Raw genomic sequence first — 11345 nt, forward strand, 5'->3', positions numbered from 1 at the left:
GTTCAATAGTCTAATACAACTCACACTAACCAAACCCAAAAAACTTTATTATGTATAAACACAACAAACCATACAACCAATTAATAAAAAAAAGTTGTGAAAAATTTCTGAGCCTTTAACTAATTATTTTGTGCTTTTTAAGTAATTGATATACTATTATGATACTCAAAACCAAAAGTGAAGAAAAAGTAACAAAAAGACAAACAAAGAAAAAGCAGAGAAGGACAAAAGAACAAACTGGTATCAAGCAAAGCCAAAGTAAATAAGCAAAAAGAGAAAAATAAAAAAAATAAAAAATTTGTTTATGCTTTACTTAATTCAGTCACTCATCATCAGTGAAAAGAAAAATAGATTATAAAAAACAAAAATAGCAAAGCAAATCAAAGAAAGTTGATTAGCTTAAGCAAAAAAAAATATACTTTATTAAAAACAAATCACACCCGCCCTTTTCGTTTCTTCTCCTTAATCACCGTCACTGACCCACCATGTGACTCTTTCACATTCACACACTCTCTCTATCTTTATGGTTTTAGCTCCAACAAGTCTCTTTCCTATAAAATCTCTCATTTCATTTTTGCTTCCTCCATCAGAAACTATAGGAGGAGGAGAGAAAAAAATGGTGATCAGACTGTAAAAGTTTGAGTCTTTCTTTGATTTTTTGGTCGAACCCAGATCTTGGAAATTGGGTTCGGTTTGTTTGCTATGGCTGCAGTGACTGACTGAGTGAGTGAGATATAAGAGGTTGGCAAATGAAGGCGTTTTTGGTTTCTGGGTTCTCTTCCTTCTTCTTCATTTTGGCTGCTGTCAGCTCAATTTCTGCTCAGACTGTGACTGTGAGCAATGAGCCCCACCATGTTTCTGTCAAGTTCATTCTAGGTCCGTACAATTTATATGCATGTTAATTCGTGTATAGATATGTTGATTGTTCTCATTTCTTGGTTCACTGATCAGAAAAAGAGTAATGGGTTGGATAAAGTTTCATTTTTTAGTGTGTTTGTTTGGTTGCTGAGAAACCAGAGGGATATATAAATATGTTAATTGTTCTCATTTCTTGGTTCAATGATCGGAGAAGAGTAATGGGTTTGGTCTGAAAGTGTCATTTTTTGCGTCTGTTTGGTTGCTGAGAAACCTGAGGAAAGGGAAGGAAAATGAGATTGTGAATATTATTATGTAGCTTAATTTTGTTTTGAGTGTCAATAAATGGATTTCTTTAGCTGAATTAAAAGTAAAACCTTTTTGTTGTATTGGGCAGTGTACAAGTTCTGGTATATATTTTTCTTTTACTTTGCAAAATTTTGTTGTTGCTGTTTGGTTTCACTATTTTTCCACATTTTCTCAGCAGCGAAACGAGAGATGTGTTTTATCTGTTATAAGGTCTTAAAGATTACGTTTTAGTCATTAATTTCTGTCGGTGCAGCTTAAGTGCTGTGTGATTTAGTTGTGAACTTTCTTAACTTTGTGTTTGTGTTTGTGTTTGTGTTTGTGTTTTTGTGATTGTGGGTGCAGGAGAGGAGAATTTGGGGCCATGGAAGAATGTAATCTCGGAGGCTGCACAGGCTCCAGGGCCTGCAAGTGATGATGCCAGTCAGAGCACGCTTGTTTTGGCGGAAAACAGGACGAATAGGCCGGACATTCTTCACGGGCTTCGGCATTACCATGGCGGTTGGGACATCACCAATCGGCATTACTGGGCCGTAAGTGCTGCTTCCCTTTTTCACATTAATGTTTTTTTAGTTTGTTAGATTGATTGGTTTGGTTAAAATGTAATTGCAAGCAAGCTGATGGTTGGTTGATTATTTATTTTTTACTGTTCTCTGTGTGTGTGAGAAATTGAGATCTAATTGATAAACTTGGAGAAAATATGTTCTTTGTGTTTTTTGATTTGTGAGAAAAAGAGAGAGCTTTTGATGAAAAATATAACCATCTTCAGAGAAATTAGTGAGGGATTAATATGTTTACACTATGCCCAATTTTCTAGTATTATTTTTTTACATCAATCAGCTCATCCTTTGAATGAAAAGTTTCAGAATGAATCAAAGTTGTGGTTCTGTGGAAGCTTAACTCAGATTGTGGTTATAAGAAAATAGCTTGGATCAACACCCACTGGACGTGTGCGCACACGCGTAACCTACCAATCAAAATAATGATAAATAAATTATAATAAAAAAAGAAAAATGAGTATGATCTATATAATTCATCAAATACATTCTAAAGTGCTGCCACGGTGAACTGCTCAATATCAGGGTGTGCATCCTAGATACTCTAGACATCTTGTTATTTGTATGATATATGTATATATATAGTGAGATAAGTAGCTGTGGGCTCAGGAAATGACGATCTTTTTTGTACCATGTCAAATTCCTGTTCCTGCTTAACAGAGCTTGATGTCTTGCATGAAATGTATTTTAGCTTCTGGCGTTTGTTTTTCTATTTCAGTGCTCAACTGGTGATTGATTCATCCAGTGCATTCTATCTTTTGTTCCCGTGTACTTTCTGTTGGTATTTTCTACATGATTGCATGCTGGACTGAGATGCTAAATAATTATTATTATTATTATTATTTTTTTGTTGTCGATATTTTAATAACATATATTCATCAGTATTTTAACCATTATATCTGCAGTCTGTTGGATTTACAGGTGCTCCTGGTTTCATTCTTGCTGTCGTATGGTTTATCTCTTTTGGCTTGGCTCTTGCGGCTCATCATTGCTGTGGATGGAGGATAAACATAAAAGGGAAAGGATCACACCATTCACAAAGGATTTGTCTTATACTGCTTATACTCTTCACATGTGCTGCAGCGTAATATTCTGAATCTCAAAATTTTTTTAATAGTTATTATCTTTGTAATTGGAGGTTTTGTTTGTTTGTTTGTTTTGTTTTGTTCGTTTTAACTCTAATACTTTAGCAGTTAGATTTCTTTCTTTACCTTATCAGTATAAATCTACATGTGCTGTCCTTTTATTCCAATCATTTGAAAACTTCTTCAACTTGATTCTATGTTTGAAGTTGAATGGAATTACATTTTTATTATGTTTATGTAGAGGTTATTAAAGTTAACAAATATTTTGTCATCTGAGAAAGGCATTTTATCATTCTGTGTTTCACCTTGAACCATTTTATGAACTACCTCCATGTCGGATGTTGTCATTTCCAAATAAATACGTTTCTGCACCTTGTGCTAAATGCCTTGCCTTTGCTATGTTATAACTAGATATTTTCATCATGCATTGAGTTAAAAAAAAAAATGCTTTGTTCTTTCATTTCTCTCTTGGGCTCAATGTTTCAACCCATTTCTTGCATGCATGTCCCAGTTTTAACATGACAAATCATGTCTTTTGTAATCCCCAAATTGATATTTCTTTTGCAACTCTTGCTAATGTTTCCTGACCCTTTTGTCACACAGGATTGGATGTATCCTACTCTCGGTTGGGCAGGACAAATTTCATGGTGAAGTGCTGCATACTCTGAATTACGTTGTTAACCAGTCAGATTACACCGTGGGGATCCTAAGAAATGTCACTCAATATCTCTCCCTAGCAAAAACTATTAGTGTGGCCCAGGTGTTCCTTCCTTCTGATGTCATGGATGATATTGACAAGTTGAACATGGATCTTAATATTGCAGCAGATACGCTGACAGAGAAGACAAGCCAAAATTCAGCCAAAATAAAGAAAGTCATCAATGCTGTGTATGTATATGCTAGCTTTTTTAGTACTATCTATATCTAGAATTCTTTTTAACACTCTTGATGTTCATTGGTTCATATTCACTTCATTGTTGCAGGCGCTCTGCTTTGATAACTGTGGCAGCAGTAATGCTTCTTCTGGCTCTGATTGGTCTTAGTACGTATTGCTGAAATGATCCTAATTGATGATATCTTTTATTATTTTTCTCATATACTAGACTTTTTCCTCTTTGTGACTTACTGATTTTTGTTATTGCAGTCCTGTCTATCCTTGGGCACAAACATGCAATCCACATGTAAGTTGTCTTTGCATTTAGTGGACATGTGCCACATCCAATATTATTTGTACTTTCAACATGCTGGATGCTTTTCATATTTGTATTTGACACCACCAACATAATGTTGCAGATTCATAATAAGTGGATGGTTGCTTGTTGCAATTACATTTGTCCTGTGTGGAGTTTTCGTAATCCTCAACAAGTAAGAAATCGGATTTTGATCAGATACATCTCTGTTAAATTTTATACATGTATTTTATTATCTATGTGAATTGAAAACTTAATATTTTATCACCAATTTTCCTTCACATGTGATGTTCACAAAATAAGAGCCTGATTATGATATAGCATTTTTACCTTTGAAAGTTCTGCTTCATCCACTGCTGCCTTTTGTTATAATTAGAACTAAAAGCTACCTATCAAAAAAATAATTAGAACAAAAAGCAAAACATCCTTTAAAGCCATTACTGATAGAAGTCTGTTTCTTGAAATTTCAGTACAGTTTCTGATACCTGCATGGCCATGGAGGAATGGGTAGAATATCCCCATGCAGAAACAGCTCTTAGCAACGTCCTTCCATGTGTTGACCATAGGACAACAAACCAGACACTTGTGCAGAGCAAAAAAATTGTCACTCAAATTGTAAATGTCGTCAATGAATTTATCTATACCTATGCTGATACTTATCCCTCCAAGGAAAGTCCATACTATTATAATCAGTCGGGTCCTATGATGCCGCCACTCTGTTATCCATACGACTCTCAGCTGCAAGATCGCCAGTGTGAGTCTCGAGAGGTGTCTGTGGCAAATGCTTCGGAGGTATGTTTTATCAATTTTAATTATTTGGTACCTTTTTTGTTATGGAAATCTGCTTGCTAAATATGTTTCCGGAAACTACCAAATTATTGAATCAAAACAGTAAAACTCTAACAGAATTGACTTAAGATCCTTTGATGTGCCAAGTTATGCAATATAATTGAAGAAAATTGATATATTCGAGCCACAGCTGGAAACATCAGGTGGTTCATACATAATTTTGATTTGAATTTCACCTCATATAATATTTTGAAGTTTTATGTTGAGGAAAAATTTATCATAGATAATAAATCTAATATACAATCCTTAACCATCTAATAGCTGTTTTAAGGTTGTCTTAAAATCTTATCTATAAGTTCCCATTAGTGTGAGCTTAGACATTTATCAAAGATTTCATGAAAGAGAATATGGTAGTTAGTTTTAGGCAATGGAAGAGAATACGATAGTAAAGGATTTAATAAAAGTGAGTTTGACGTACCCCATACAGCTGTGGATATATGTGACGTGCTTTCTGCTTGAAATGGAGTATTCATGTCGCACATGTACCCAAAAGGTGTGATTAGTGGAAGGAAGAGATAAACACGTTCAGTACCCACTTGAAGGTGATAACTTTCATAAGCTGCTATGTTACAAAAAGACTTCATTCCTACAATTAAAAAATCTTGCCTATGTGCTATGGCTAAAGGAGCAGAAAATTAAAGCCGTCTAAATTACTTAATACTGCAGCATAATGGCGTCCCATATATAAACTCTCAATAGAGCATTAGTTTGTGCAAGGTGGAATGTAGATGAGAGAGTAAACGCTATGAAGTTTGCACCAGTACTTGATTATGTACAACTGAGATTTGATTAAGACATCTTATTCAGTTATCTAAAATTTTGCAGGTTTGGCAGAACTACACATGTAAAGTTTCAGCATCTGGCCTGTGCTCCACCGTTGGGAGGGTAACACCGGACATCTATGCACAGCTGGTGGCTGCAGTAAATGAGAGCTATGCACTTGAGCACTACACCCCGCCTTTACTTAGTCTCCAGGATTGCAATTTTGTCCGGGACACATTCAAAAATATCACCACAAGTTACTGTCCACCATTGAGCCACTATCTTGAGATAGTGAATGCAGGATTGGGAATGATTTCAGTTGGAGTCTTGCTCTGTCTTGTTCTTTGGATACTCTATGCAAACCGCCCCCAAAGGGAGGAAGTGTTTGTGAAACCATCCTTGCCAATTTCGAATTCCCCCATCAGGTGAAGTGTAGACTGTATGGTAGAAAATCAGTATTGTAGTTAGGTCTATATCTTGAGCTTTCTTATACCCCTATTAGGGGAAGAAACCAAAGTGGGGCGAAGCTCCATTTTGAGTTGAGGGCTAAAATTACAGTGTATTCCCTTATGTTATATATATAGTTAAAGCAAATCAATTGGTTGATATTTCTGACCGTCTCCTGTGTAATTGTCTCCTGTGTAATTGTGATAGGAAGTAAGATTGATCCCATGCGTACCAAAACTTGTTACGTTTTTCTGTCGCCTCACATCCATCGGTATACATTATAGAGTATGGAACTTTTTTCTAAAATGGTGGCTATATAAAAAACTCTCCCTTTATATGCATTATAGAGTATGAAACTTTTTCAACTATGGTGGCTAATGGCTATATACTAAACCCTTGAGGCCTAGTCTATGTACAAATTTTTAAAGTCTATTTTGTTTAGGTATAATTGCATTTTTGTCCAAATAAGCTTAATCCAAACCAACACGGGCAGCACATGTAATGGTTTAGAACGACGGTCATAAATCTGTTCCCGACTTTTGTGGATATTTTTTAAAGCCTATTTTGTTTAGCCTCGCAGCATGATCCTTCAAAGTTCTATTTTCCCAGTTAACCATTGGTCGATTCTGACATATGAAATTGTTAGGAATTTGAAATCAGTAATACCTGTCATGACCTTTGCTTTGCCACATGCGCCAACATGATCTGGGTTAAGTAGTTGTGTTCTATTAGGATCAATCAAGCTATATTTGAGTACTTTTAGGGGTGGTAAATGGTAGATGAAGATGGTGTACAACCTACTTGACCTGCTGCTGAAATGCAACAGAGAGATAAGATTTGGCCGTGGTGAAAGTTGTTGAGTTTGCTTTTAATAATCTTCACTTCCCTCTTTTATTGTATATTGGTCACCACCTCAGTCTACTCTCACGGGGATTATTAAGTCTGTTATTGACAAAATTGCCAATAAGCTTTAAAATGGTTCACTTGCATCCTCTTCAACTGACACTCCAGGGTTGGTGCTTATGATGGTAACAGTGATGTTAGACTTGGTGGTTATGACCATCATTTTGTTTGTTTGACAGTGCAACATTTTTTCAATCGACTGACGAGATAGAATCCAGTTTAGAGCCCCCTTCTTTCGTCAATTAATCGGAGATTTATTTAATTACACTTTACAATTGCCATAAAAATGAAAATGTAAATTATGAAAGTGCTAATCATGCATTAGTTTTGGCACCATGAAATCCCAGATAAGTTGTTATGCTCAGATCATGCCTTCTTTTAAATGGGGGCAATCACAGAGACAACTTTAGACTCAGAAGTGCAAAACTCAGACACAATGCTTCAGCATTTCCATTACTATGGAAGAAAGGGGAATAACCCATCTTTTAATAAGCCTTTGGCTTTACAAGTCTAACCCTAAAATGGAGTTAGCTTTTTTTTCCAGTTTTAATAATCAACACATACGGCAATCTATTCAATTTTTCTAGAGTTGAAAGTATACTTAAACCAATTCTTCACAATTCCTCTTCCATGAAATCTGTAACTCCGAATTCTCATCTTCTAGCTAACAAGCACAAGGTGACTGTTTTAAGTATTTATCATCATGCAGCCTAGATAACAATAGTCAACTTTTTTATAAGATGATGAACAAAGCCACTTCAATCTCCTAATATAAACTATTATATACCTGTAATGCACCTACAACAGAGGTACATTTATGCTCTTAACCTTCCAGCACCCGTAAATGATACTATTCATATTTCTATTCCAATAGCACTAGGAACTGACTATGGTAATATATCAACAGCTTCTTATATATCATTTGGACTATAGAATTACGACTCTAATGGGGTTAGAAAGAAACATGGGAACTGATCCCTCTTCATTTTATCACCTAACTAACTACCTAAGCATTAGAAGAACCGATTTCTATCATATTTTAAGCATTCAAAAACTTCGGGCACCAGAAAAAAGGCAATTCCACCTGTGGAAAATGAATATTGATTAAATACAAAGTAATAGAATAGAGAGTTTGACATTTAAGTGTGAAGTAAAGTATTAATTCCATGTACACTTTTTATCAGGTCAATTTTCAGTTATACTTGAACTTACATCACGGCAGTTGGACTCCTCATACTGCTCATGAGCTCCAATGATTTGCTAGGCTGAGAATTTAAGATTTTTTTTACCACCTAGAGAAAGCTATGCACAAGCTCAAAAAAGAAAATCAGGTGTTCTTTGGTTTGCAAACTATGAAGTCATAAAAGGTTATGGCTGCTAACACATTATCAAAGATTTCCAACACTAATATACTGCTATTAATATCTTGCATGTTTGCATATCCATCCTATGATTTCTTAAATCAGTGGCCAATAAGAGTACTAGGACAAAAAAAGAAAAATGCCGTAGCCCTATGCATTGTAGATTAACCTGAAAGCTAATTCTGGTTTGAAACCTTCACTAAGATTGCCCTACTATTCAACAATTCAAGCTTGTCTTATGCTTGTGCAAGGTCTAGAGCTTGATTAGCAGCAAACATTGAAAATATTTTAGTATAGTTCCAAGCCTCTTATTCCTCCCACATTTCTAACCACTAAAACTAATGGTACCAATTCTTTACACAACAGATTCCTAACTTCCCTTCTCTATTGGATCAATTTTGATATAAAAATTGTGTCATTCAACTAAGAAATCAGGCAATTCAGAACAAGGTCAAGAACTTGATTAGCAGAAGACTTTAAAGCCTTTTAGTATAGCTCCAAGCCTCTTATTTCTCCCACATAATAAAAGTAACCATACCAAATCTTTATAGCAAGTTCCTAACTTTCCTTCTTTATTGGCTCAATGTTATCACTTGTCATTTAACTAAGAAAACGGTCAATTCAATACAATCATAGAAAGTAACATGCTAAGAGATACAGAATATCAGCAAATTCAAAGTGTTCAATTTGTTTCTTTAACCATACAGATATATTCAAGAAAGTGATGGCAACAGAGATATTCACCAGAAAGCAGAAGCTAGCAAGAACATCAGGGCCTTAGAACTCGTAATCCGGTGTATAGTCTTCAATACTGCCTCCGAATTCATCTGTAGCTCCTGCAATTCCTTCTTGTGTTCCTTCCCATGGCACCGAAAGAACCTGGCGAAGGCCATGTACAACAAGCCAGTCACTGATATACATGTTCGGATAGTAAACCGGCACGCCATTGAGCATCAATATGCCACCAGACCTCGTGATATTTATCGAGAACCCGCCCAAATGCGTCGGCAATGCAGCCCCATCGTTGAATTTAACCAAATCAGTCCACAAAAGCCGGCACGGAACCACATGACGGAGAAAGATAGACGAGTACTCGTTGAAATTGCCGAGCCTATTCCTCAAGACTTGATCAGTAGGAGCAAACACAGTCATCATAGTACTCTTCTTGGTCTCAAGCACTTGTAAATCAAGAAACCCCGCCATTAACGAATACCCACTAGACCTCAAAGCCTCGCTAGCATTGCCGAACGAATTAGTCCTCAAAAACCCACATCCAAAACTGGATTCTGGGGCTCGAACCTCGAAATCCGGATCGAAAAACTCGCGGATTCCGTATACAATCAAGAACCCATCATCGAAAATTGGCAATGGGGTAATGTCGACATTGTTCAAAGACACGCGATCGTCGGACGGAAATGAAGTGACTGTGAGCGAGTGGCCCTGAAACATGGTTGGGATTTCTGTGCCGTATGGGAGAGATTTGAGGGTTTCGAGGGACATTGGGATAGGAGAGAAGTGGAATTGGAGGAGAGGGAGAGAGGGTTGGCCGGTGGCGATGAAGGCAGGGTCCGAGGGAGCGAAGATGGTGAGAGAATGAGAGTTTGGAAACAGGGTATCGGAGATGAGCTCGAGAGTTAGAGACATGGAGAGATAGCCTGTGTCGACGAGGATCTCGGAGGCATCGAGAATCATCTCGGAAGAGAGAGGGGAGGAGAGAGAGTAGACAACTAGAGATATGAGGAGAGAGAGTGTGAAGAGGAGTGAAGAAGCCATTGATGGAGTTTTTTTTTTTTTTTTTTTGGGTTACAGAGTCAGAGAAAAACAGAGTGCTCTGTTTGTGAGTGGCAGTGGCATGAGATGTAAATTTAGAGTGAAAAGAATATGTTGTTTTGGCGGGAAGGAATTGACACGTGTCAGTGAGAGATAGGTTGGTGTGGGCGGGAATAGGAAGTTAGTTATTTTGGGGTTTGTTGAGCGGTTGGTGTTAAAATGACTAATATAGGTCCCCCTAATGGGGTCTTGGAGAGTGAAAAATAAAGTTTCAATTTTTTGTATAAAAGAAATATAATTTGATGTGACAAAGAATGAAAGATTTAGTTTGAGAAAATTTAATAGATGCTTATAAAATGTTTTTAGAAATTTTTTATGAGAAAAGAAATAAACAAATGATTGTTATGTCAATTTTTTATATTTATAGTGAAAGTGGTATCAAAATTTTTTTAATTAACAAATATTATAAGGACATCCGTTTATAGGACATTTTTAATTTTATAATTGGTTATTGTTTAAATCAAAGTCTGAGATGAATTTTTAAGTCAATTGATTATGTGGCTGAGCTTAAAAGTAACAGTAAACATTTGATTCTAAACTAGAATAATGTGGTTAATAGCAAGGGAATATGAAATAAAGTAATGTGAGTGGCAAGGGTTAATAGTACTTAATACTAAAATAAACGAGTTTTGCTCATAATCTAATACAAAATTCTTATTTAATCCTCCCTCAGTTACTATACAGGCAAAATGGAGAAGCTCAATGGGCTTTCACTTAAAAAAATTCACCTCCTTTGTCCAATGCAACATCCACAATTAGTTAATTTCACACCCAATGATTAAGGTCCTTTGGGAATTTGTGCATAAATGCATGCATAAGCCATATTCTGAGTTTCCCAATAATTTGTGAAGCTCAAAAGTCAAGCCATGCGTGCCTATATAAAGCAGCCAGAAATTACAAGCTAGTATTCATCCAAAGAAATTGCCATCACAAACTATTCCAAAAAAGACATCACAAGCTTACAAAACAATCAGTTCTTCACAATGTTCTGGTTCTTGTGCAATTGTGTCACCGTTCTCGCAATGGTTGCAGGGTTTATTTGACAAGTGGCAGCATATTGGAATGCTAATTAATAATGAAGTTGTATTATTCGAATAAAGTGTTGCTTCTATATTCTTGTTTATTATGAGTAATAATGGCTTATAATGATAGCAATACTGATGAAAAAAAAGGAATAAAAGGTCTCTCATCGATGTAGTG

The 11345-nt window shown here is 36.0% G+C and overlaps 2 protein-coding genes across 2 annotated transcripts; one reads left to right on the forward strand and one right to left on the reverse strand.

Annotated features, from left to right (window-relative positions):
- The first annotated feature begins 538 nt into the window (after nucleotides 1-538).
- LOC126715717 (uncharacterized) lies at nucleotides 539-6220 on the forward strand. The gene is made up of 9 exons (XM_050416479.1): nucleotides 539-876; nucleotides 1507-1694; nucleotides 2624-2802; nucleotides 3407-3691; nucleotides 3787-3845; nucleotides 3948-3984; nucleotides 4097-4168; nucleotides 4464-4785; nucleotides 5668-6220. Exons 1-9 carry the CDS (start codon nucleotides 750-752, stop codon nucleotides 6031-6033), a joined length of 1635 nt encoding a protein of 544 aa, XP_050272436.1. The 5' UTR covers nucleotides 539-749; the 3' UTR covers nucleotides 6034-6220.
- A 2310-nt stretch (nucleotides 6221-8530) lies between these two features.
- Nucleotides 8531-10167, reverse strand: LOC126715724 (putative fasciclin-like arabinogalactan protein 20). Its single transcript, XM_050416491.1, has one exon. It carries the CDS (start codon nucleotides 10086-10088, stop codon nucleotides 9093-9095), a length of 996 nt encoding a protein of 331 aa, XP_050272448.1. The 5' UTR covers nucleotides 10089-10167; the 3' UTR covers nucleotides 8531-9092.
- Nucleotides 10168-11345: the final 1178 nt, after the last annotated feature.

This window comes from Quercus robur, chromosome 1 (genome assembly GCF_932294415.1).
Source record: "Quercus robur chromosome 1, dhQueRobu3.1, whole genome shotgun sequence".
Lineage (NCBI taxonomy): Eukaryota > Viridiplantae > Streptophyta > Magnoliopsida > Fagales > Fagaceae > Quercus > Quercus robur.